General features: G+C 46.1%; 1 protein-coding gene across 1 annotated transcript in view; it reads right to left on the reverse strand.

Moving 5' to 3' along the window:
- Positions 1 to 545: 545 nt before the first annotated feature.
- Positions 546 to 26349, reverse strand: part of LOC311139247 (IgGFc-binding protein) — a gene marked incomplete at its 5' end in the record, with an annotated part of 50118 nt that continues 24314 nt past the window's right edge. Inside the window, 38 exons of the mRNA XM_084174143.1 lie at positions 546 to 1299; positions 1527 to 2088; positions 2217 to 2818; positions 2963 to 3536; positions 3657 to 3985; positions 4135 to 4273; positions 4520 to 4716; positions 4890 to 5433; positions 5525 to 6123; positions 6278 to 6848; positions 7011 to 7615; positions 7708 to 8281; positions 8401 to 8726; positions 8875 to 9013; positions 9260 to 9456; positions 9630 to 10173; positions 10265 to 10863; positions 11018 to 11588; positions 11751 to 12355; positions 12448 to 13021; positions 13141 to 13466; positions 13615 to 13753; positions 14000 to 14196; positions 14370 to 14913; positions 15005 to 15603; positions 15758 to 16328; positions 16490 to 17094; positions 17187 to 17760; positions 17880 to 18205; positions 18354 to 18492; positions 18739 to 18935; positions 19109 to 19652; positions 19744 to 20342; positions 20497 to 21067; positions 21229 to 21833; positions 21926 to 22499; positions 22618 to 22958; positions 23175 to 24264. Coding sequence (XP_084030269.1) covers positions 872 to 1299; positions 1527 to 2088; positions 2217 to 2818; positions 2963 to 3536; positions 3657 to 3985; positions 4135 to 4273; positions 4520 to 4716; positions 4890 to 5433; positions 5525 to 6123; positions 6278 to 6848; positions 7011 to 7615; positions 7708 to 8281; positions 8401 to 8726; positions 8875 to 9013; positions 9260 to 9456; positions 9630 to 10173; positions 10265 to 10863; positions 11018 to 11588; positions 11751 to 12355; positions 12448 to 13021; positions 13141 to 13466; positions 13615 to 13753; positions 14000 to 14196; positions 14370 to 14913; positions 15005 to 15603; positions 15758 to 16328; positions 16490 to 17094; positions 17187 to 17760; positions 17880 to 18205; positions 18354 to 18492; positions 18739 to 18935; positions 19109 to 19652; positions 19744 to 20342; positions 20497 to 21067; positions 21229 to 21833; positions 21926 to 22499; positions 22618 to 22958; positions 23175 to 24264 — 17820 coding nt within the window. The 3' untranslated portion in view covers positions 546 to 871. The remainder of the gene's footprint in view (positions 1300 to 1526; positions 2089 to 2216; positions 2819 to 2962; positions 3537 to 3656; positions 3986 to 4134; positions 4274 to 4519; positions 4717 to 4889; positions 5434 to 5524; positions 6124 to 6277; positions 6849 to 7010; positions 7616 to 7707; positions 8282 to 8400; positions 8727 to 8874; positions 9014 to 9259; positions 9457 to 9629; positions 10174 to 10264; positions 10864 to 11017; positions 11589 to 11750; positions 12356 to 12447; positions 13022 to 13140; positions 13467 to 13614; positions 13754 to 13999; positions 14197 to 14369; positions 14914 to 15004; positions 15604 to 15757; positions 16329 to 16489; positions 17095 to 17186; positions 17761 to 17879; positions 18206 to 18353; positions 18493 to 18738; positions 18936 to 19108; positions 19653 to 19743; positions 20343 to 20496; positions 21068 to 21228; positions 21834 to 21925; positions 22500 to 22617; positions 22959 to 23174; positions 24265 to 26349) is intronic.

Raw genomic sequence — 26349 nt, forward strand, 5'->3', positions numbered from 1 at the left:
AACATGAAACATCTATAACTGTCAAACTTCTGCTTTTTGGAGAGAAAAAAATTCCAACAGCCACAACAGTACCACAGCCAAACTGATTTGTGTTATTTTGCAATAACACCCACTGTGCAAAAACTGGATGAATCAACGTTGTTTCCATGTCATTTCAACCCCCAAAAATCAATGTTATGGCATTGAGTCAATGTGGAAAACTGATTGGATTGATAAAAAGTCATCAATGTAAGGGCATTGTCTTTTTAACCTAAATCCAATGACATGGTGACATTTGTTGTTGATTTCACGTTGAATTCACGTTAGTTGACAATTCAATACCTCTCAAGTATTTCATTCAAAACTAGACGTTGAACTGACATCTGTGCCCAGTGGGCAGAGGCAGTATATAATATGGTATGGCATATACTTCAAGATTAATATACTCAACAGTTTTGTTTGAATTAATTACTTGAGAGGTTTTGAGTTATCTGATTAAACCAAAACTATAGTAATTCCACCATTACTACTGAATGCTGGATAAAGAGATGACACAGACTTATTTTGCTGCTATATATTTATTATTAGGCTTTTCAAAGTTGTAAAGGATAGACAGAGATACACACATACAGAGATAATCTGAGTTGTAGTGATACACAATTCTGGGATTATATCTGGATTATAATGAATACAGAGTTCAATAACAATGCCATGCATAAATACTCATAATCTCTCACAACATTATATAGTTCAGAATATGTTATCACATACAGAAGGTAATTTTAAGGTACTTTTACGATTTTATGTTGAAATACCTACAGCCTGGACATGAAAGGGACGTTTTTAAAGGATATTTTAGAGCCATGAGAGTTTATTAGAAAATTAAAATGCTCTAGCCTCCAAACTTGATATGTACAGGTTTTCCATATTTGTTAAGGAGTTTTTGAATCCATGACTGGTTGTTTGAATCTTTGCTACTGATAATGTAACAACCCCTGACCCCCTTCACCACCGCACACGTGGTCTTCGGACCGCAGGGCGCCACTTCACAGGCCATCTTGCCGGAGCTACAGCTGCAGCGGTGGTGGCAGTTCTCCTCCTCATAGAAGACCTCGCCGGACACAAAGTAGCGACCCTCATGGTGACAGCCGCAGTCCTTCACGTGGACACACTTGTCTTCGCTCAGCAGGAAACCAGGTTTGCACTGACAGCCCTCCCCTGGAGGAGTGGTGCATCCTGGGGCGGAGGTCATGGAGTAACATGTGGCCGGGCACCCCGGGGCCGAGAGGCTGTAGACACTGTTCTCTGGACAAGGGAGGTCTGAAAACACACAGGGAGAAAGAGAGGTCAATGGAATTAATCACAATTTTCGAGTTTCAGGATTTCATTTAAAATGTAGGGTTCGAATTTGCAGTCTTATTTTACTGTCAGATTCCTGAGAGATAAAAGAAGAAACCAACACACTGTCAGATTCCTCTTTTAAAGAACTGACGAATTACGACTCATCATAAACCTGAAGGCTAATGATAGAAAACCAGAGGACTTACGGCAGAAGTCTTTACTCCTCCAGGCCTCGATTTTCCCTCCCTTCTCCTGACACTCTTCCACATAGTTGGTGATGATGTCACAGGCTGCCGTCAGTAGGCCGCTGTTGAGGATCATGTCATAGATGCAGTCTTCTTTGTACTCAACAGAGTCCACTCTACCAATGCAGTCTCTGAGGGGACCACTCTTGTCCACAATGACATCACAGGCGCTGACATATTTGGGCTTTATAAGGGGGATGTCTACAACTGCACAATCTTTGCACTCATGGGAGCAGCCCGGTACGTCAGCTACCCAGTAACTGTTTCCAAACTCCTTGGGACTCATGGGCTTTTTCCCATCGGGCAGAAGCAGGTCGTCGTCAGGGTTGTCATTGAGGTTGCCACAGAGACCACAGATGGCGTTGTGGTAGGTGCTCGGGACCTTCACCCTCACCTCGCTGGACCAGTCAAAGGAGACCTTGAGACCGAAATGAGTCTCCAGCACAGCAAAACGGCTGTTTCTGTAGATCTGAACCTCAGTGTTGTTGGAGTAGTACGGTAGAGACGTCAGGACATCGTTCACCTAAAATACAGTCCAGTGAAAATAGAGAGTGGAATGGATACTATTCCACAAGAGTGATTTTTTTTCAAAACAGTATATTATACAAAATAAATAATAACAACAGTTAGTACAGGACCTGTATTACTCACCAGGACTTTGCCGTGATAGTCGCCTGTGATAGTGTAACTACTTCCCAACACAACAACAGTCACCACCTTGGCGTAGGAGACTCTGGTGCTGCCCCTGTTGTTGTTCTCCAGAGTCACCTCAAAGCTCTCCAGATCGGGCTCTTTGGAGCAGACCCCCGCCAGCTTGTAGATACAGTTTCCCTGGAAGTCGAAGCGCTTCCCATCAAAGGTGCGGAAGTGGGGGTCCCCCTGTGCTGAGCAGGTCTTGAAGCTGAGGGGGTAGCAGTCCTGAACCCCGTTGACCACTGCACAGTGCTCACTAGCCTTGCACTTTCTGGGTATACACACCACCTTCTGTGTGGCTCCGTCACACACACACTTACTCTGACACGTGTTGCCCTCCCAGAAGGTTTCTTCAGGCAGGTAGTAGTGGTCATTGTGTGTACAGCCACACCCTGTCTCCTTGACGACACAGTGTTCATCGCTGAGCACGTAACCCTTGTCACACTGGCAGCCCTTCACACAGACTTTGGAACAGATCTCGGAGACATTGGGATTGGCACAGGTAGCAGGGCAGGCAGTGCCACATAGCTCATAGTGGCTGTGGTACGGGCAAGCCAGGGCTGTTCGAGTTGAGAAAAAAACAACATCACAAATGTAGGCCTAATACATTTTGCAAATGCACAAATGGTTCTATCGTGTCATTATGCACATTTAAGGATGTCTGAGTTCCTAAATGTGATGTTTTGTTATAGCTGAGTACTTACGGCAGTTGGTGGCCTTTCTCCACAGTGGTGAGACAATGGCCTTAGCCTGCTGACATTTGGCCACGTAGTTAGCCAGGGCCTCACATAACACTTCCTGTCGCCCCTCATTCAGACACACATCATAGAGGCAGTCTGAGGCAAACTCCTTCACCGGCACTTTCTTATGACACTGGTCAAAAGGGCCCCTTCCGTGTGTCATCAAACCACAGTACTTTGGTCCAGTGTAAAGTGCCCGGTCTGTATCTGAGCACGTGGGGCAGTTGCCGTTACAGACGTGCCAGCAGAAAGGGTCACCGTCGGCAACGCTCCAGGACGCCACCCACGCCGTGGTATTGGTCGAAAGCACGCCTGTGGGAGTGGTGAAGTCATCTGCTTTGTTACCATTGTAGTTGCCACAGATGCCACCGAGGTTGTCGTAGTAACTGCTGCTGATGGTCACCATGAAGAGGATGTTCCAGTCAAAAGTGATCTTGAGGCCAACATCTGTCTGGATGGTCCCTTGGATACCAGACTCTGTGATTCTGATGCTGCCAGACTCCAAACTCACAGGGAGGTCAGACCTAATGCCATCAATCTGAGACAAGAGAGAGAAGAGGATTTAAAGAGGACTTAAAGCAGATGGAGAGCATGGAGGATTCTTACATTCAACTTCAACATGGAAAATCTGTATCAAGTATAACTGAAAGCCACCCACCTCCACTGTCCCTCTTTGGCCACTGAGAATGGTGATCCTGTGACCACTCAGGTCTATGTTGGCTGACTTGAAGAAGGAGCCTTTAGAGTTGAAGCGCAGCTCGTTCTTGGTCTGGATGCTGAACTGAGGCAGGGAGGGGTCTTTGCCCGTCGTGTTCACCAGAATGTAGGAGCAGGTACCCATGAAGGAGAAGGGCTGGCCATCGAACGTGGTGTAGTGAGGGTCACCGAACAACCAGCAGTAGGCCTTAGACTGGGCCACACATACCGCCTTATTGTTCTCCACCACACAGTTCTCCTTCTCACGGCACTCAGTGTCCTCACAGGGGTCTGACAAAATGTGTATTAGAGATGTTAACATATCTTGCTCATAGTAATATCAAAATAAGAACATCAACAAAGTCCATAATTCCACATCAAAATGTACTAACATAAAGCCATATCTGTTTGGTTTTATTATTATTCATGTTTTTTTTTACCTGTGCTGTAGCAGCCCAACACTCCATTCTTCAACCCACATTTCTGGCCCTCTTTGCACTGTGAGTTCTTGCAGGTGAACACTCCTGAAGCACAGCTGCAGGTCCCAGAACAGTTGGCCAGCATCACAGACTGGCCAGACTGAAAACCAGCAAAACATGGAAATTATATAATTGAGTGTTTATACTATGGTGGTAACCATAGGATGATTGTAAACAATAAATATTTACCAAGGATAGTGATTTATTATATTACTTGCACTTTATATTTGCATTTAGCGTAAAACAGATATAGACCTATAACTGTATTAATCGCTTTAGGATACCATTTCATTTTTGGGATATGAAATGGCAATTTATTTGTCAATACACACAAAAAAGTAATCACCATGTAATAGTGTCCATCAACCACACAGCCACAGTTCTCCAGTAGGACACACTTGCCACCATCAAACACAAAGCCGTCGTCACACTGGCAGCCCTCCTGGCATAGTGGGCATTTGGGAGACTCACTGAGAGAGTCACAGGTGGAAGAACAGGTGTCGGCACACAACTCATAGTGACTGTTAGCTGGACACGTCAGAGCTAGAGGACAGATGGAAATGGGAGGAGATGCATGTTATCAAAAAACATAATAAACTTCAATGATCAGCTTCAGCTTCAATTGTTTTTCAGCAGAGCATTAGGTCAGAAAAATATTGCACCCTAAGATAAACTAGGATAAGGTAAATTAACTTTCAATATCAAAATTCACTCACGACAAAACTGGTCAGATCTCCAGCTGCTGACAATGCCACCGGATGCCTGACAGAAAGTCACATACGTCTGTAAGTGGCGGCACAGGGCATCCCCACCCTCTCCCTCCTTCACGCACTCCTCAAAGTGCACTTGTGGTGGCACAACAGCATGGCATTGAGCAAATGGACCCTTGGTTGACTTTATGATGCTACAAGCCGCCGGGGGTCCAGTGGAGGGAGGACACTTCAAGCCACCGTCACATCCTGTCTGACATTTGACCCCTTCCAGAACCACCAACCACCCCGCTGCAAACTTCTCCACAGACGGCTCCTGCAGCCCACTGGGCAGCAGGAAGTCATCTTCCTTCTTGTCATTATAGTTGCCACAGAGACCACCGGTTACACCTTTGTAAGTGGATGGAAGCTGTATGATGGCGCCAGCAACAGTGTCGTAGGTCACCATCAAGCCAAAGTCTGTTACCAAGACGATGTTAATGCCATTCTGGTAGGCCCTGACCTTTCCATCTCCGAGTGACAGTGGGAGATTTGCAGCAACGTCATCCACCTGTGAAAGAAGAAAAGATTGAAAACATCAGTTTTTCTAATCAAGTGTTGCTTTTTAATACTGAAATGAATAGATCAAGACAGAAAACTACCGTTATTTCCCATATCACTCTGGGAGACATAGATATCTTGTATTTGTAGGCCTGTATTTCAACCCTCCTGGTGACCATTGCATCATCCATCTTGGTCAACTGCTGCACTGACACAACAAATGGAGCCATCGAACCGTATTTCTCCACAACCTCCAACATTTTGTACACACAGTCCCCGTGTAGGCTGAAGCAGCTGCCATCGAATGAGTGGAATCTCCTCGCCCCGCTCACATGGCAGGTGCCCGTGCTCATGGGTACACAGGCCTGCACCCCGTCTTGGACCTGGCACTTCTCATTGGGACCACAGGCAAACTTCACATTACACTCCACGTCTCCATCCTTGTTACACACACAGCGCTCTTTACACTGGCCGTTGGGGAAGAACACCTGGCCCATCTGGTAGTATTGGCCTTGGTGAACGCAACCACATTCAGCCAGCGGCACACACTCGCTATCACTCAGTATGAAGCCGTCGTCACACACACAGCCCTCGGTGCACAGGGAGTTCGCACAGCTTTCAGGCTCATCGAGGCCGCTGCAGGTCTGGGGGCAGCTTGAGGCACACACCTCATAGTGGCTGTTGGCCTTGCAGGAAGATGCTACAACACATTAGGCCAAACATGATAGAATTTAATATTGGAACCAGGAGCTGCTAGCTAGACAAACCCCTTCTGACTTATTGTAATGATCATAACTTTTACAGTAGTGGTTTTGAAATTCACATTTGATGAGGTTTGTCTGTGCACTACTTACGACAGAAGCTGTCCGACCTCCACTGTTCCACCTTGGCAGGGGCATCCTGGCAGGCAGTGGTGTAGGTGCTGAGGGCGTTACAGAGGGCAGAGGCATGGCCACGGTACAGACACATATCAAACACACAGTCCTCATAATACTCTGTGGGGTCCACCTTGGCGTGGCAGTGCTTGAACGGACCGTTCTTGTCTGTGATCCTGCCGCAGTACTTCCCTGTTTGGTAATCCAGCATCAGGCTGTGGTCACAGGTGGGGCACTTCTTGCCGTCACAGTCGCTGGAGCAGCCTGGGTCGTTCCCCACTTTCCAGCTGTCCCCGAATAATGTTGGGGTGTTGGCAGGTCTCTTGTCTGGTTTGAGGAGGTCGTCGTTCCGTTGGCCATTCCAGTTTCCGCAGAGCCCTCCGATGAGGTCTGAGTAGGAGCTGGGGAGGGTTAGGGAGACGTGGCTGTTCCAGTTGAACTTCAGTGTCAGGCCAAAGTTGGTCTTCACCACCCCGAAATACCCACTGCGGAAGATGGACAGTAGGCCATCTTCTACATCAAATGGCAAGTTCACATACTGGTTGTTGACCTGGGAAGAGAGAAAGAAACGTTAATGATACATGAAGGACGATACTGTCCTGATATTTCTTCTTACAGTAAGTAGTATAATCATGAGCGCAAATTTACTAAATAAACTCAGAACGCAATTATGTCATTCATTTGGAATGGAAAACATTTTAAGGTAGCTTACCAATACTTTGCCAGGGTTGTCCCTACTCATGGTGATGACATTTTTGAAGACAGTGATGGTGACTGTCTTTGTGTAAGACACTGCCGTGTTCCTTCCCCTATTCTGATTCTTTACAAGCACCTCAAAAGGTGCCAGAGATATGTCGTCTTTGCTGACCAATTTGGAGAGAACGTAAGTACACGTTCCCTGGAAGTCGAACTTCTTGCCATCAAACGTGCGGTAGTGGGGGTCGCCTGAACCTTGGCAAGTGGCATAAGATGTTGGGTAGCAATCTCTCTTACCACCACGCAGGCCACACATCTCTGATTTCTTACATGCTGTTGCTTTGCATTCTACCTTGGCTGTTCCCGGATTGCATTCACACTGCTTTGTGCATTTGTCATCTTCCCAGAACTTCATTCCAGACGGGTAGTATCGTCCTTCATAAGAGCAGCCACAGCTCTCCTTGGAGACGCATTTGTCTCCGCTGAGGACAAAGCCCTTCTTGCATTGACAGGTCTCCACACAGGGTTCCTTGCACTTTGCTTCGGCATCTAGATCTGAACAAGAGGCAGGGCAAGCTGTGCCACACGCCTCATAGTAGCTGTTTGACGGACATTCCAGTGCTGCAAATGTGAAATGAGAAAATATATTGAAATAATAGTGAAAAGTGCAATCTAAAAATCTTGATGAAATGTTTGGAGAGAGGAAAACTCACGGCATCCAGCGATTGTCCTCCACTCAGGGCTAATTTTGACCCCCTCTGCCAAACAGGCGTCATCGTAGCTTTTCATGTTCTCACAGAGGAACTGGTAGATGCCTTTATTGATGCAGATGTCATAGACACAGTTGTCCATGAACATGCCTGGGTCCAGGACCTTGTGGCAGCTGGCGAATGGGCCATCTTTTTTGGCCAAGAGACCACATAACTTCTCTCCTTTGTATTTCTGTTGGAGAGCTGGAGTGCAGCTAGGACATTCCCCTAGGCAGTCATCATGACAGAACAAGTCGCCGTCTTCAGTTCTCCAGCTCTGGGCAAACTTCACCACTGTGGGTTCCTTGTTACCTTTGGGGTTAGTGAACTCGTCGTTGCGATCCCCGTTGTAGTTCCCACAGAGCCCACCCAGGGTGCGGAAATAGCTGCTGGGGGCAGTGATGTAGAACTTCATGTTCCAGTCGTACATAACCTTCAGGCCAAAGTTTGTCTTCAGAACAGCATAGCTGCCACTCTGCACCACCGTTAGGTTTCCCCCGGCTAGGGTCACAGGCAGGTAGACGTTCTCACCATTCACCTAAGAAAAGATCAATGAGCATATGGAAAAACCACTCAGTTCTCCTGGTGAATTGACCAAATCTACCATGGAACCGACCCCAATCCTGATAATTTCCCTCTGTTTTTTTTTTTACTTACCTCAACCTTCCCTTTATGCGTGCTGATCACAACAGTCAGCCCATAGACCGTGACTGAGACTTTCCTTACGAAAGACACCCTCTTGTTCCCTCTGTGGTTGTTCTTGGTCAGGACAGTGAACGGGATGAGGCCAGGTTCAGATTTAACAACCGTGGCCATGACGTAAGAGCAGGTGCCCTGGAAGTCAAACCGCTCCCCATCAAAGGTGAGGTAGTGGGGGTCGCCCACAGCCCTGCAGGTGGCCTTAGACTGGGCCACACATACAGCCTTACTGTTCTTCACCACACAGTTTTCCTTCTCACGGCACTCAGTGTCCTCACAGGGGTCTGACAAAATGTGTATTAGAGATGTTAACATATCTTGCTCATAGTAATATCAAAATAAGAACATCAACAAAGTCCATAATTCCACATCAAAATGTACTAACACAAAGCCATATCTGTTTGGTTTTATTATTATTCATGTTTTTTTTACCTGTGCTGTAGCAGCCCATGACTCCATTCTTCAACCCACATTTCTGGCCCTCTTTGCACTGTGAGTTCTTGCAGGTGAACACTCCTGAAGCACAGCTGCAGGTCTCAGAACAGTTGCCCAGCATCACAGACTGGCCAGACTGAAAACCAGCAAAACATGGAAATTATATAATTGAGTGTTTATACTATGGTGGTAACCATAGGATGATTGTAAACAATAAATATTTACCAAGGATAGTGATTTATTATATTACTTGCACTTTATATTTGCATTTAGCGTAAAACAGATATAGACCTATAACTGTATTAATCGCTTTAGGATACCATTTCATTTTTGGGATATGAAATGGCAATTTATTTGTCAATACACACAAAAAAGTAATCACCATGTAATAGTGTCCATCAACCACACAGCCACAGTTCTCCAGTAGGACACACTTGCCACCATCAAACACAAAGCCGTCGTCACACTGGCAGCCCTCCTGGCATAGTGGGCATTTGGGAGACTCACTGAGAGAGTCACAGGTGGAAGAACAGGTGTCGGCACACAACTCATAGTGACTGTTAGCTGGACACGTCAGAGCTAGAGGACAGATGGAAATGGGAGGAGATGCATGTTATCAAAAAACATAATAAACTTCAATGATCAGCTTCAGCTTCAATTGTTTTTCAGCAGAGCATTAGGTCAGAAAAATATTGCACCCTAAGATAAACTAGGATAAGGTAAATTAACTTTCAATATCAAAATTCACTCACGACAAAACTGGTCAGATCTCCAGCTGCTGACAATGCCACCGGATGCCTGACAGAAAGTCACATACGTCTGTAAGTGGCGGCACAGGGCATCCCCACCCTCTCCCTCCTTCACGCACTCCTCAAAGTGCACTTGTGGTGGCACAACAGCATGGCATTGAGCAAATGGACCCTTGGTTGACTTTATGATGCTACAAGCCGCCGGGGGTCCAGTAGAGGGAGGACACTTCAAGCCACCGTCACATCCTGTCTGACATTTGACCCCTTCCAGAACCACCAACCACCCCGCTGCAAACTTCTCCACAGACGGCTCCTGCAGCCCACTGGGCAGCAGGAAGTCATCTTCCTTCTTGTCATTATAGTTGCCACAGAGACCACCGGTTACACCTTTGTAAGTGGATGGAAGCTGTATGATGGCGCCAGCAACAGTGTCGTAGGTCACCATCAAGCCAAAGTCTGTTACCAAGACGATGTTAATGCCATTCTGGTAGGCCCTGACCTTTCCATCTCCGAGTGACAGTGGGAGATTTGCAGCAACGTCATCCACCTGTGAAAGAAGAAAAGATTGAAAACATCAGTTTTTCTAATCAAGTGTTGCTTTTTAATACTGAAATGAATAGATCAAGACAGAAAACTACCGTTATTTCCCATATCACTCTGGGAGACATAGATATCTTGTATTTGTAGGCCTGTATTTCAACCCTCCTGGTGACCATTGCATCATCCATCTTGGTCAACTGCTGCACTGACACAACAAATGGAGCCATCGAACCGTATTTCTCCACAACCTCCAACATTTTGTACACACAGTCCCCGTGTAGGCTGAAGCAGCTGCCATCGAATGAGTGGAATCTCCTCGCCCCGCTCACATGGCAGGTGCCCGTGCTCATGGGTACACAGGCCTGCACCCCGTCTTGGACCTGGCACTTCTCATTGGGACCACAGGCAAACTTCACATTACACTCCACGTCTCCATCCTTGTTACACACACAGCGCTCTTTACACTGGCCGTTGGGGAAGAACACCTGGCCCATCTGGTAGTATTGGCCTTGGTGAACGCAACCACATTCAGCCAGCGGCACACACTCGCTATCACTCAGTATGAAGCCGTCGTCACACACACAGCCCTCGGTGCACAGGGAGTTCGCACAGCTTTCAGGCTCATCGAGGCCGCTGCAGGTCTGGGGGCAGCTTGAGGCACACACCTCATAGTGGCTGTTGGCCTTGCAGGAAGATGCTACAACACATTAGGCCAAACATGATAGAATTTAATATTGGAACCAGGAGCTGCTAGCTAGACAAACCCCTTCTGACTTATTGTAATGATCATAACTTTTACAGTAGTGGTTTTGAAATTCACATTTGATGAGGTGTGTCTGTGCACTACTTACGACAGAAGCTGTCCGACCTCCACTGTTCCACCTTGGCAGGGGCATCCTGGCAGGCAGTGGTGTAGGTGCTGAGGGCGTTACAGAGGGCAGAGGCATGGCCACGGTACAGACACATATCAAACACACAGTCCTCATAATACTCTGTGGGGTCCACCTTGGCGTGGCAGTGCTTGAACGGACCGTTCTTGTCTGTGATCCTGCCGCAGTACTTCCCTGTTTGGTAATCCAGCATCAGGCTGTGGTCACAGGTGGGGCACTTCTTGCCGTCACAGTCGCTGGAGCAGCCTGGGTCGTTCCCCACTTTCCAGCTGTCCCCGAATAATGTTGGGGTGTTGGCAGGTCTCTTGTCTGGTTTGAGGAGGTCGTCGTTCCGTTGGCCATTCCAGTTTCCGCAGAGCCCTCCGATGAGGTCTGAGTAGGAGCTGGGGAGGGTTAGGGAGACGTGGCTGTTCCAGTTGAACTTCAGTGTCAGGCCAAAGTTGGTCTTCACCACCCCGAAATACCCACTGCGGAAGATGGACAGTAGGCCATCTTCTACATCAAATGGCAAGTTCACATACTGGTTGTTGACCTGGGAAGAGAGAAAGAAACGTTAATGATACATGAAGGACGATACTGTCCTGATATTTCTTCTTACAGTAAGTAGTATAATCATGAGCGCAAATTTACTAAATAAACTCAGAACGCAATTATGTCATTCATTTGGAATGGAAAACATTTTAAGGTAGCTTACCAATACTTTGCCAGGGTTGTCCCTACTCATGGTGATGACATTTTTGAAGACAGTGATGGTGACTGTCTTTGTGTAAGACACTGCCGTGTTCCTTCCCCTATTCTGATTCTTTACAAGCACCTCAAAAGGTGCCAGAGATATGTCGTCTTTGCTGACCAATTTGGAGAGAACGTAAGTACACGTTCCCTGGAAGTCGAACTTCTTGCCATCAAACGTGCGGTAGTGGGGGTCGCCTGAACCTTGGCAAGTGGCATAAGATGTTGGGTAGCAATCTCTCTTACCACCACGCAGGCCACACATCTCTGATTTCTTACATGCTGTTGCTTTGCATTCTACCTTGGCTGTTCCCGGATTGCATTCACACTGCTTTGTGCATTTGTCATCTTCCCAGAACTTCATTCCAGACGGGTAGTATCGTCCTTCATAAGAGCAGCCACAGCTCTCCTTGGAGACGCATTTGTCTCCGCTGAGGACAAAGCCCTTCTTGCATTGACAGGTCTCCACACAGGGTTCCTTGCACTTTGCTTCGGCATCTAGATCTGAACAAGAGGCAGGGCAAGCTGTGCCACACGCCTCATAGTAGCTGTTTGACGGACATTCCAGTGCTGCAAATGTGAAATGAGAAAATATATTGAAATAATAGTGAAAAGTGCAATCTAAAAATCTTGATAAAATGTTTGGAGAGAGGAAAACTCACGGCATCCAGCGATTGTCCTCCACTCAGGGCTAATTTTGACCCCCTCTGCCAAACAGGCGTCATCGTAGCTTTTCATGTTCTCACAGAGGAACTGGTAGATGCCTTTATTAATGCAGATGTCATAGACACAGTTGTCCATGAACATGCCTGGGTCCAGGACCTTGTGGCAGCTGGCGAATGGGCCATCTTTTTTGGCCAAGAGACCACATAACTTCTCTCCTTTGTATTTCTGTTGGAGAGCTGGAGTGCAGCTAGGACATTCCCCTAGGCAGTCATCATGACAGAACAAGTCGCCGTCTTCAGTTCTCCAGCTCTGGGCAAACTTCACCACTGTGGGTTCCTTGTTACCTTTGGGGTTAGTGAACTCGTCGTTGCGATCCCCGTTGTAGTTCCCACAGAGCCCACCCAGGGTGCGGAAATAGCTGCTGGGGGCAGTGATGTAGAACTTCATGTTCCAGTCGTACATAACCTTCAGGCCAAAGTTTGTCTTCAGAACAGCATAGCTGCCACTCTGCACCACCGTTAGGTTTCCCCCGGCTAGGGTCACAGGCAGGTAGACGTTCTCACCATTCACCTAAGAAAAGATCAATGAGCATATGGAAAAACCACTCAGTTCTCCTGGTGAATTGACCAAATCTACCATGGAACCGACCCCAATCCTGATAATTTCCCTCTGTTTTTTTTTTTACTTACCTCAACCTTCCCTTTATGCGTGCTGATCACAACAGTCAGCCCATAGACCGTGACTGAGACTTTCCTTACGAAAGACACCCTCTTGTTCCCTCTGTGGTTGTTCTTGGTCAGGACAGTGAACGGGATGAGGCCAGGTTCAGATTTAACAACCGTGGCCATGACGTAAGAGCAGGTGCCCTGGAAGTCAAACCGCTCCCCATCAAAGGTGAGGTAGTGGGGGTCGCCCACAGCCCTGCAGGTGGCCTTAGACTGGGCCACACATACAGCCTTACTGTTCTTCACCACACAGTTTTCCTTCTCACGGCACTCAGTGTCCTCACAGGGGTCTGACAAAATGTGTATTAGAGATGTTAACATATCTTGCTCATAGTAATATCAAAATAAGAACATCAACAAAGTCCATAATTCCACATCAAAATGTACTAACACAAAGCCATATCTGTTTGGTTTTATTATTATTCATGTTTTTTTTACCTGTGCTGTAGCAGCCCATGACTCCATTCTTCAACCCACATTTCTGGCCCTCTTTGCACTGTGAGTTCTTGCAGGTGAACACTCCTGAAGCACAGCTGCAGGTCTCAGAACAGTTGCCCAGCATCACAGACTGGCCAGACTGAAAACCAGCAAAACATGGAAATTATATAATTGAGTGTTTATACTATGGTGGTAACCATAGGATGATTGTAAACAATAAATATTTACCAAGGATAGTGATTTATTATATTACTTGCACTTTATATTTGCATTTAGCGTAAAACAGATATAGACCTATAACTGTATTAATCGCTTTAGGATACCATTTCATTTTTGGGATATGAAATGGCAATTTATTTGTCAATACACACAAAAAAGTAATCACCATGTAATAGTGTCCATCAACCACACAGCCACAGTTCTCCAGTAGGACACACTTGCCACCATCAAACACAAAGCCGTCGTCACACTGGCAGCCCTCCTGGCATAGTGGGCATTTGGGAGACTCACTGAGAGAGTCACAGGTGGAAGAACAGGTGTCGGCACACAACTCATAGTGACTGTTAGCTGGACACGTCAGAGCTAGAGGACAGATGGAAATGGGAGGAGATGCATGTTATCAAAAAACATAATAAACTTCAATGATCAGCTTCAGCTTCAATTGTTTTTCAGCAGAGCATTAGGTCAGAAAAATATTGCACACTAAGATAAACTAGGATAAGGTAAATTAACTTTCAATATCAAAATTCACTCACAACAAAACTGGTCAGATCTCCAGCTGCTGACAATGCCACCGGATGCTTGACAGAAAGTCACATACGTCTGTAAGTGGCGGCACAGGGCATCCCCACCCTCTCCCTCCTTCACGCACTCCTCAAAGTGCACTTGTGGTGGCACAACAGCATGGCATTGGGCAAATGGACCCTTGGTTGACTTTATGATGCTACAAGCCGCCGGGGGTCCAGTGGAGGGAGGACACTTCAAGCCCCCGTCACATCCTGTCTGACATTTGACCCCTTCCAGAACCACCAACCACCCCGCTGCAAACTTCTCCACAGACGGCTCCTGCAGCCCACTGGGCAGCAGGAAGTCATCTTCCTTCTTGTCATTATAGTTGCCACAGAGACCACCGGTTACACCTTTGTAAGTGGATGGAAGCTGTATGATGGCGCCAGCAACAGTGTCGTAGGTCACCATCAAGCCAAAGTCTGTTACCAAGACGATGTTAATGCCATTCTGGTAGGCCCTGACCTTTCCATCTCCGAGTGACAGTGGGAGATTTGCAGCAACGTCATCCACCTGTGAAAGAAGAAAAGATTGAAAACATCAGTTTTTCTAATCAAGTGTTGCTTTTTAATACTGAAATGAATAGATCAAGACAGAAAACTACCGTTATTTCCCATATCACTCTGGGAGACATAGATATCTTGTATTTGTAGGCCTGTATTTCAACCCTCCTGGTGACCATTGCATCATCCATCTTGGTCAACTGCTGCACTGACACAACAAATGGAGCCATCGAACCGTATTTCTCCACAACCTCCAACATTTTGTACACACAGTCCCCGTGTAGGCTGAAGCAGCTGCCATCGAATGAGTGGAATCTCCTCGCCCCGCTCACATGGCAGGTGCCCGTGCTCATGGGTACACAGGCCTGCACCCCGTCTTGGACCTGGCACTTCTCATTGGGACCACAGGCAAACTTCACATTACACTCCACGTCTCCATCCTTGTTACACACACAGCGCTCTTTACACTGGCCGTTGGGGAAGAACACCTGGCCCATCTGGTAGTATTGGCCTTGGTGAACGCAACCACATTCAGCCAGCGGCACACACTCGCTATCACTCAGTATGAAGCCGTCGTCACACACACAGCCCTCGGTGCACAGGGAGTTCGCACAGCTTTCAGGCTCATCGAGGCCGCTGCAGGTCTGGGGGCAGCTTGAGGCACACACCTCATAGTGGCTGTTGGCCTTGCAGGAAGATGCTACAACACATTAGGCCAAACATGATAGAATTTAATGTTGGAACCAGGAGCTGCTAGCTAGACAAACCACTTCTGACTTATTGTAATGATCATAACTTTTACAGTAGTGGTTTTGAAATTCACATTTGATGAGGTGTGTCTGTGCACTACTTACGACAGAAGCTGTCCGACCTCCACTGTTCCACCTTGGCAGGGGCATCCTGGCAGGCAGTGGTGTAGGTGCTGAGGGCGTTACAGAGGGCAGAGGCATGGCCACGGTACAGACACATATCAAACACACAGTCCTCATAATACTCTGTGGGGTCCACCTTGGCGTGGCAGTGCTTGAACGGACCGTTCTTGTCTGTGATCCTGCCGCAGTACTTCCCTGTTTGGTAATCCAGCATCAGGCTGTGGTCACAGGTGGGGCACTTCTTGCCGTCACAGTCGCTGGAGCAGCCAGGGTCGTTCCCCACTTTCCAGCTGTCCCCGAATAATGTTGGGGTGTTGGCAGGTCTCTTGTCTGGTTTGAGGAGGTCGTCGTTCCGTTGGCCATTCCAGTTTCCGCAGAGCCCTCCGATGAGGTCTGAGTAGGAGCTGGGGAGGGTTAGGGAGACGTGGCTGTTCCAGTTGAACTTCAGTGTCAGGCCAAAGTTGGTCTTCACCACCCCGAAATACCCACTGCGGAAGATGGACAGTAGGCCATCTTCTACATCAAATGGCAAGTTCACATACTGGTTGTTGACCTGGGAAGAGAGAAAGAAACGTTAATGATACATGAAGGACGATACTGTCCTGATATTTCTTCTTACAGTAAGTAGTATAATCATGAGCGCAAATTTACTAAATAAACTCAGAACGCAATTATGTCATTCATTTGGAATGGAATTTTTTTAAGGTAGCTTACCAATACTTTGCCAGGGTTGTCCCTACTCATGGTGATGACGTTTTTGAAGACAGTAATGGTGACTGTCTTTGTGTAAGACACTGCTGTGTTCCTTCCCCTATTCTGATTCTTTACAAGCACCTCAAAAGGTGCCAGAGATATGTCGTCTTTGCTGACCAATTTGGAGAGAACATAAGTACACGTTCCCTGGAAGTCGAACTTCTTGCCATCAAACGTGCGGTAGTGGGGGTCGCCTGAACCTTGGCAAGTGGCATAAGATGTTGGGTAGCAATCTCTCTTACCACCACGCAGGCCACACATCTCTGATTTCTTACATGCTGTTGCTTTGCATTCTACCTTGGCTGTTCCCGGATTGCATTCACACTGCTTTGTGCATTTGTCATCTTCCCAGAACTTCATTCCAGACGGGTAGTATCGTCCTTCATAAGAGCAGCCACAGCTCTCCTTGGAGACGCATTTGTCTCCGCTAAGGACAAAGCCCTTCTTGCATTGACAGGTCTCCACACAGGGTTCCTTGCACTTTGCTTCGGCATCTAGATCTGAACAAGAGGCAGGGCAAGCTGTGCCACACGCCTCATAGTAGCTGTTTGACGGACATTCCAGTGCTGCAAATGTGAAATGAGAAAATATATTGAAATAATAGTGAAAAGTGCAATCTAAAAATCTTGATGAAATGTTTGGAGAGAGGAAAACTCACGGCATCCAGCGATTGTCCTCCACTCAGGGCTAATTTTGACCCCCTCTGCCAAACAGGCGTCATCGTAGCTTTTCATGTTCTCACAGAGGAACTGGTAGATGCCTTTATTGATGCAGATGTCATAGACACAGTTGTCCATGAACATGCCTGGGTCCAGGACCTTGTGGCAGCTGGCGAATGGGCCATCTGTTTTGGCCAAGAGACCACATAACTTCTCTCCTTTGTATTTCTGTTGGAGAGCTGGAGTGCAGCTAGGACATTCCCCTAGGCAGTCATCATGACAGAACAAGTCGCCGTCTTCAGTTCTCCAGCTCTGGGCAAACTTCATCACTGTGGGTTCCTTGTTACCTTTGGGGTTAGTGAACTCGTCGTTGCGATCCCCGTTGTAGTTCCCACAGAGCCCACCCAGGGTGCGGAAATAGCTGCTGGGGGCAGTGATGTAGAACTTCATGTTCCAGTCGTACATAACCTTCAGGCCAAAGTTTGTCTTCAGAACAGCATAGCTGCCACTCTGCACCACCGTTAGGTTTCCCCCGGCTAGGGTCACAGGCAGGTAGACGTTCTCACCATTCACCTAAGAAAAGATCAATGAGCATATGGAAAAACCACTCAGTTCTCCTGGTGAATTGACCAAATCTACCATGGAACCGACCCCAATCCTGATAATTTCCCTCTGTTTTTTTTTTTACTTACCTCAACCTTCCCTTTATGCGTGCTGATCACAACAGTCAGCCCATAGACCGTGACTGAGACTTTCCTTACGAAAGACACCCTCTTGTTCCCTCTGTGGTTGTTCTTGGTCAGGACAGTGAACGGGATGAGGCCAGGTTCAGATTTAACAACCGTGGCCATGACGTAAGAGCAGGTGCCCTGGAAGTCAAACCGCTCCCCATCAAAGGTGAGGTAGTGGGGGTCGCCCACAGCCCTGCAGGTGGCCTTAGACTGGGCCACACATACAGCCTTACTGTTCTTCACCACACAGTTTTCCTTCTCACGGCACTCAGTGTCCTCACAGGGGTCTGACAAAATGTGTATTAGAGATGTTAACATATCTTGCTCATAGTAATATCAAAATAAGAACATCAACAAAGTCCATAATTCCACATCAAAATGTACTAACACAAAGCCATATCTGTTTGGTTTTATTATTATTCATGTTTTTTTTACCTGTGCTGTAGCAGCCCATGACTCCATTCTTCAACCCACATTTCTGGCCCTCTTTGCACTGTGAGTTCTTGCAGGTGAACACTCCTGAAGCACAGCTGCAGGTCTCAGAACAGTTGCCCAGCATCACAGACTGGCCAGACTGAAAACCAGCAAAACATGGAAATTATATAATTGAGTGTTTATACTATGGTGGTAACCATAGGATGATTGTAAACAATAAATATTTACCAAGGATAGTGATTTATTATATTACTTGCACTTTATATTTGCATTTAGCGTAAAACAGATATAGACCTATAACTGTATTAATCGCTTTAGGATACCATTTCATTTTTGGGATATGAAATGGCAATTTATTTGTCAATACACACAAAAAAGTAATCACCATGTAATAGTGTCCATCAACCACACAGCCACAGTTCTCCAGTAGGACACACTTGCCACCATCAAACACAAAGCCGTCGTCACACTGGCAGCCCTCCTGGCATAGTGGGCATTTGGGAGACTCACTGAGAGAGTCACAGGTGGAAGAACAGGTGTCGGCACACAACTCATAGTGACTGTTAGCTGGACACGTCAGAGCTAGAGGACAGATGGAAATGGGAGGAGATGCATGTTATCAAAAAACATAATAAACTTCAATGATCAGCTTCAGCTTCAATTGTTTTTCAGCAGAGCATTAGGTCAGAAAAATATTGCACACTAAGATAAACTAGGATAAGGTAAATTAACTTTCAATATCAAAATTCACTCACAACAAAACTGGTCAGATCTCCAGCTGCTGACAATGCCACCGGATGCTTGACAGAAAGTCACATACGTCTGTAAGTGGCGGCACAGGGCATCCCCACCCTCTCCCTCCTTCACGCACTCCTCAAAGTGCACTTGTGGTGGCACAACAGCATGGCATTGGGCAAATGGACCCTTGGTTGACTTTATGATGCTACAAGCCGCCGGGGGTCCAGTGGAGGGAGGACACTTCAAGCCCCCGTCACATCCTGTCTGACATTTGACCCCTTCCAGAACCACCAACCACCCCGCTGCAAACTTCTCCACAGACGGCTCCTGCAGCCCACTGGGCAGCAGGAAGTCATCTTCCTTCTTGTCATTATAGTTGCCACAGAGACCACCGGTTACACCTTTGTAAGTGGATGGAAGCTGTATGATGGCGCCAGCAACAGTGTCGTAGGTCACCATCAAGCCAAAGTCTGTTACCAAGACGATGTTAATGCCATTCTGGTAGGCCCTGACCTTTCCATCTCCGAGTGACAGTGGGAGATTTGCAGCAACGTCATCCACCTGTGAAAGAAGAAAAGATTGAAAACATCAGTTTTTCTAATCAAGTGTTGCTTTTTAATACTGAAATGAATAGATCAAGACAGAAAACTACCGTTATTTCCCATATCACTCTGGGAGACATAGATATCTTGTATTTGTAGGCCTGTATTTCAACCCTCCTGGTGACCATTGCATCATCCATCTTGGTCAACTGCTGCACTGACACAACAAATGGAGCCATCGAACCGTATTTCTCCACAACCTCCAACATTTTGTACACACAGTCCCCGTGTAGGCTGAAGCAGCTGCCATCGAATGAGTGGAATCTCCTCGCCCCGCTCACATGGCAGGTGCCCGTGCTCATGGGTACACAGGCCTGCACCCCGTCTTGGACCTGGCACTTCTCATTGGGACCACAGGCAAACTTCACATTACACTCCACGTCTCCATCCTTGTTACACACACAGCGCTCTTTACACTGGCCGTTGGGGAAGAACACCTGGCCCATCTGGTAGTATTGGCCTTGGTGAACGCAACCACATTCAGCCAGCGGCACACACTCGCTATCACTCAGTATGAAGCCGTCGTCACACACACAGCCCTCGGTGCACAGGGAGTTCGCACAGCTTTCAGGCTCATCGAGGCCGCTGCAGGTCTGGGGGCAGCTTGAGGCACACACCTCATAGTGGCTGTTGGCCTTGCAGGAAGATGCTACAACACATTAGGCCAAACATGATAGAATTTAATGTTGGAACCAGGAGCTGCTAGCTAGACAAACCACTTCTGACTTATTGTAATGATCATAACTTTTACAGTAGTGGTTTTGAAATTCACATTTGATGAGGTGTGTCTGTGCACTACTTACGACAGAAGCTGTCCGACCTCCACTGTTCCACCTTGGCAGGGGCATCCTGGCAGGCAGTGGTGTAGGTGCTGAGGGCGTTACAGAGGGCAGAGGCATGGCCACGGTACAGACACATATCAAACACACAGTCCTCATAATACTCTGTGGGGTCCACCTTGGCGTGGCAGTGCTTGAACGGACCGTTCTTGTCTGTGATCCTGCCGCAGTACTTCCCTGTTTGGTAATCCAGCATCAGGCTGTGGTCACAGGTGGGGCACTTCTTGCCGTCACAGTCGCTGGAGCAGCCAGGGTCGTTCCCCACTTTCCAGCTGTCCCCGAATAATGTTGGGGTGTTGGCAGGTCTCTTGTCTGGTTTGAGGAGGTCGTCGTTCCGTTGGCCATTCCAGTTTCCGCAGAGCCCTCCGATGAGGTCTGAGTAGGAGCTGGGGAGGGTTAGGGAGACGTGGCTGTTCCAGTTGAACTTCAGTGTCAGGCCAAAGTTGGTCTTCACCACCCCGAAATACCCACTGCGGAAGATGGACAGTAGGCCATCTTCTACATCAAATGGCAAGTTCACATACTGGTTGTTGACCTGGGAAGAGAGAAAGAAACGTTAATGATACATGAAGGACGATACTGTCCTGATATTTCTTCTTACAGTAAGTAGTATAATCATGAGCGCAAATTTACTAAATAAACTCAGAACGCAATTATGTCATTCATTTGGAATGGAATTTTTTTAAGGTAGCTTACCAATACTTTGCCAGGGTTGTCCCTACTCATGGTGATGACGTTTTTGAAGACAGTAATGGTGACTGTCTTTGTGTAAGACACTGCTGTGTTCCTTCCCCTATTCTGATTCTTTACAAGCACCTCAAAAGGTGCCAGAGATATGTCGTCTTTGCTGACCAATTTGGAGAGAACATAAGTACACGTTCCCTGGAAGTCGAACTTCTTGCCATCAAACGTGCGGTAGTGGGGGTCGCCTGAACCTTGGCAAGTGGCATAAGATGTTGGGTAGCAATCTCTCTTACCACCACGCAGGCCACACATCTCTGATTTCTTACATGCTGTTGCTTTGCATTCTACCTTGGCTGTTCCCGGATTGCATTCACACTGCTTTGTGCATTTGTCATCTTCCCAGAACTTCATTCCAGACGGGTAGTATCGTCCTTCATAAGAGCAGCCACAGCTCTCCTTGGAGACGCATTTGTCTCCGCTAAGGACAAAGCCCTTCTTGCATTGACAGGTCTCCACACAGGGTTCCTTGCACTTTGCTTCGGCATCTAGATCTGAACAAGAGGCAGGGCAAGCTGTGCCACACGCCTCATAGTAGCTGTTTGACGGACATTCCAGTGCTGCAAATGTGAAATGAGAAAATATATTGAAATAATAGTGAAAAGTGCAATCTAAAAATCTTGATGAAATGTTTGGAGAGAGGAAAACTCACGGCATCCAGCGATTGTCCTCCACTCAGGGCTAATTTTGACCCCCTCTGCCAAACAGGCGTCATCGTAGCTTTTCATGTTCTCACAGAGGAACTGGTAGATGCCTTTATTGATGCAGATGTCATAGACACAGTTGTCCATGAACATGCCTGGGTCCAGGACCTTGTGGCAGCTGGCGAATGGGCCATCTGTTTTGGCCAAGAGACCACATAACTTCTCTCCTTTGTATTTCTGTTGGAGAGCTGGAGTGCAGCTAGGACATTCCCCTAGGCAGTCATCATGACAGAACAAGTCGCCGTCTTCAGTTCTCCAGCTCTGGGCAAACTTCATCACTGTGGGTTCCTTGTTACCTTTGGGGTTAGTGAACTCGTCGTTGCGATCCCCGTTGTAGTTCCCACAGAGCCCACCCAGGGTGCGGAAATAGCTGCTGGGGGCAGTGATGTAGAACTTCATGTTCCAGTCGTACATAACCTTCAGGCCAAAGTTTGTCTTCAGAACAGCATAGCTGCCACTCTGCACCACCGTTAGGTTTCCCCCGGCTAGGGTCACAGGCAGGTAGACGTTCTCACCATTCACCTAAGAAAAGATCAATTAGCATATGGAAAAACCACTCAGTTCACCTGGTGAATTGACCAAATTTACCATGGAACCGACCCCAATCCTGATAATTTCCCTCTGGTCTTTTGTTACTTACCTCAACCTTCCCATTATGCGTGCTGATCACAACAGTCAGCCCATAGACCGTGACTGAGACTTTCCTTACGAAAGACACCCTCTTGTTCCCTCTGTGGTTGTTCTTGGTCAGGACAGTGAACGGGATGAGGCCAGGTTCAGATTTAACAACAGTAGCCATGACGTAAGAGCAGGTGCCCTGGAAGTCAAACCGCTCCCCATCAAAGGTGAGGTAGTGGGGGTCGCCCACAGCCCTGCACGTTGCTTTGGAGATGTGGACACAAACCCCCTTTGTACATTCTTCCTTTTCTCTGCATTTGACGTTCTCACAAGGATCTGGTGGTGGAGTGGGTGGTGCAGTGCCTGAGGGAGTACAGAAGCAACATTCAAGATGAACACTAGTTTTCATCCAGTGCATTTGTTGTGTTGTGTTGCGTTTTGTTTTGTTTTATTGTGTTGCATTGCATTGCGATGTGTTGCATTGCATTGTGTTGTCTAAGAGTTGTCCCCTTCAACAGGGTGAGTGTCGAGGGGCAGTTGATAGGCCAGTTAAGTGGATGTGTCAATTAAACAGCGTACCTTTGTAACATACTCCTGTTGTAGCGTAGCCGTCTCTTGACATGCCACCATAAACGTAAACAGCCATGAGGGAGTCACCTTTGATGGAGAAATGCTGTTGCTGCTCTCCCAATGGAGCATTAACCCACATGTACTTAGGGTCTGAGATGAATGATGTCCATTGGAGAGATTTCACACATTTATTTTTCTCACAGACTTTAACGGTGTTGATCCCTTCCCCCTCGGAGACGATGACCAATGTGCTCTCGAACTTGCTCTGTGTGTCCACTGACCACTCGTTGGCCAGATCAGACGTTGGGAGGATGTTGGTGAGGAACGGATCGTAGGGCTTGTTGTTGCTGAAGTACATCACCATGACCTTTTTATCACTTTTGATGATCAGTGGATATTTGGGTTGGACAGAAACCACATACGCCTGCCCCGCATTCAACTCCTTAGTAGTGGATACCTTTCCCTCAAAGATCTTTACTAGAGTGTTGTCCTCTGAGGCTACAATGTTGACAAAGTCTGTTGAATGTGTCATGTGCATGGAAGGAACCAGGTAATTGGTGGAAAGGCTCTGTACTGGTAGCAGTTGTTCATATACGTGATTGCAGCGGCCTCCATCTGCGACGCACTCGTGTCCCCCCAGGACCGCTACAGTGTGCTTGGCTTTGACCCTGGTCCCAGTGAAAGTGGTGTAGCTTTGGTAGAGGTAGACCTGGTATGGGTCCATGGTAAAAATCACAGCCTGTCTTTGCTTCCAGGAATCCATACCACTGAGATCCATGTTGGAGAAAGGGATGATCGTGATCTTGTTGGGCTCTTTGCCGTTGACAATAGACACAAGCTTGTGCATGTTGCTTGGACCCTCCTTGGGGGTGAAGACCACATAGTCAGTACCCAGCTGGTCAGTTGGGAAGACCACACTACTGTCTCCGGTCGAGAACTTGTAGTTGAAGGCCACCACTGAGATGTCAGAGTTGGAGGTGACCTGCACTGTTTTGGTGGAAGCTCCTGGACCCCCAATTTCAGCATTACCAGGTATGGCAATCCATTTGGTGTTCTGTTTCTCTATTTTCACCGAGGTGGAGAAGCCGATTGCATTGACCTGAATTTGAACAACAGCTGGATAATCCTGTGTGGTTATGGCCAGTTGAAGACTCTGATCATCATGGTAGCTCAGCAAATAGTTAGGCATAAAGGCAGTAATGAACTCCCGCCCCACTGGGCATGATCCTTTGACCACTAAACATAAAGGAAGAAAGAACATTTTACAGATGAGCACCTGCATTCTTTTCGCAACCATTTGAGTATCAGTTTTATAATGAAAGGTATACTATAGCTTAAATACAGTACAATTATCTTGCTCCAACTGCTCTTGTTGAATTCACTGACTGTCAAGTGTCAATTTAGTAAAGCACAAAATCATTTGTTTTTGCTTGAATGACATGATCGTATACAAATGTAAATGATGTGTACATAACAATACACATGTCGCTTCCCCTGCATCGCTTTATAACCAGTGTTACATGTCTATAATATAGTGTGCCCTACAGAACAAACAACATAAATATCCTATCTAATTAGAGGAGGCTAGAAAGATTTAATTTGCCAAGCTACTCTATTTATGTTTCCCCAGAATGTTTGATAATAATAAATGATCAACTTGTTCAATTCTGGTAGTAATTACATGACATGGAATATTGAAAGGTAAACTGTGATTCTTACTTGTGAATAGGGTGGCAGCCACACAAAGCAGGAAAGTCGTTGTCCCCATGGCTGGAAACAAAAATGCAAAGTCAACAAATGATATGAAAAATATATATAAATGGATGTAAAAACAAAATCAGTTAGACTATAGAGTAGCTACTGACAGGAGAGAAAACATATATAATTCATATTAAAGGCATTTACTTTCATTCATTCATATCCATCAATAAATTACATCAACAAAAATTGTTGAATTACTATGCATTAATACATTGTACATGTATCTATAAAGATAGGAAATAGTTTTTTTCAATTCACTTTCAGCTCCCTAATAATTTGGTCGTCGAATTACACTATTCACCATGTTTTCTAATCCAAAAGACTGATCTGATGTCCATACTTTACCTGTTGGTGGGACCATGAAGGATATAACAGACAGGGAGGGATGAGAGGGTGTCTTATATTGTGAAGACGATGAGTAAAAAAAAAAACACATCCTTGCCAAAATATTTAATTACCGTACTTATTAAGTCAACATAGCGTATGCGTGACTGTAATGCATATATTGACAACTTCGTGTCTGAAGTTTCCATCTAACCAAAACGTTTACATAGGCTTTTTCCTTAAGAATAATACTTTTAAAACAAATTGGAAACAAACATCTGCTTCATGCAATTTTTCCTCAATCTACCTCAATATATATAAAATATCTTTTTTTAATGATTAATTAACCAGGTTTGTCCCTTTTAGATTTTGTAAGAGAGATCTGGTAAATAATATTGCCGAAAATTTTTCATAGACTCATTTACTATGGTCTACTGACCTGATTTTTCTTTTTTCTTTTGCAATAGAATATAACTTTTAAAAAGGTCCCACTTTATATTAAGTATCACATAATGGTAATATAGCAGCATAATGTAACTAGTGTGGGTAGTTGTTACATAGTACTATCAACTATTATACCTTTTATAAGGCATGTAAACCATGTAATTATTATATGGTTTTTAGCATCACTGATGTAAATAAAAATGTGTTCATAATTGACTTGGCCGGTTAAATAAAGGTTAAATAAAAATGAAATATAAATTGGGACCATATAAAATAACAATGTAATTTCAAATTATTCAAAATATCATACGTTTTTAATTTATTGGTTTATGGCATTATTTAAACATGGGTTACAAGAAGTGCTCATCGCTTATACATGGATGTTTTAAGTGTATGTCAATAGAACATGGCTTAAGTGTATGTCAATAGAACATGGCTTAAGTGTATGTCAATAGGACATGGGCAAGGAGAGCTTACACAAACAAACCAAACCATGGATATCGTTAAAATAAATCTTGATCTTGAAACAGGATATGATAGCCACATCCCAGTTAACAAAGAAAACTATCTTTATTTACTGTGAGCTCAATCAAGAATAGGGTGACAGAGGTCTGAACAAGAATTAACTATGGACCCTTTTGAGGGTTTTGGGGGT

Source organism: Coregonus lavaretus (assembly GCF_964263955.1).
Source record: "Coregonus lavaretus genome assembly, chromosome: 13".
Classification (NCBI taxonomy): Eukaryota; Metazoa; Chordata; class Actinopteri; order Salmoniformes; family Salmonidae; genus Coregonus; species Coregonus lavaretus.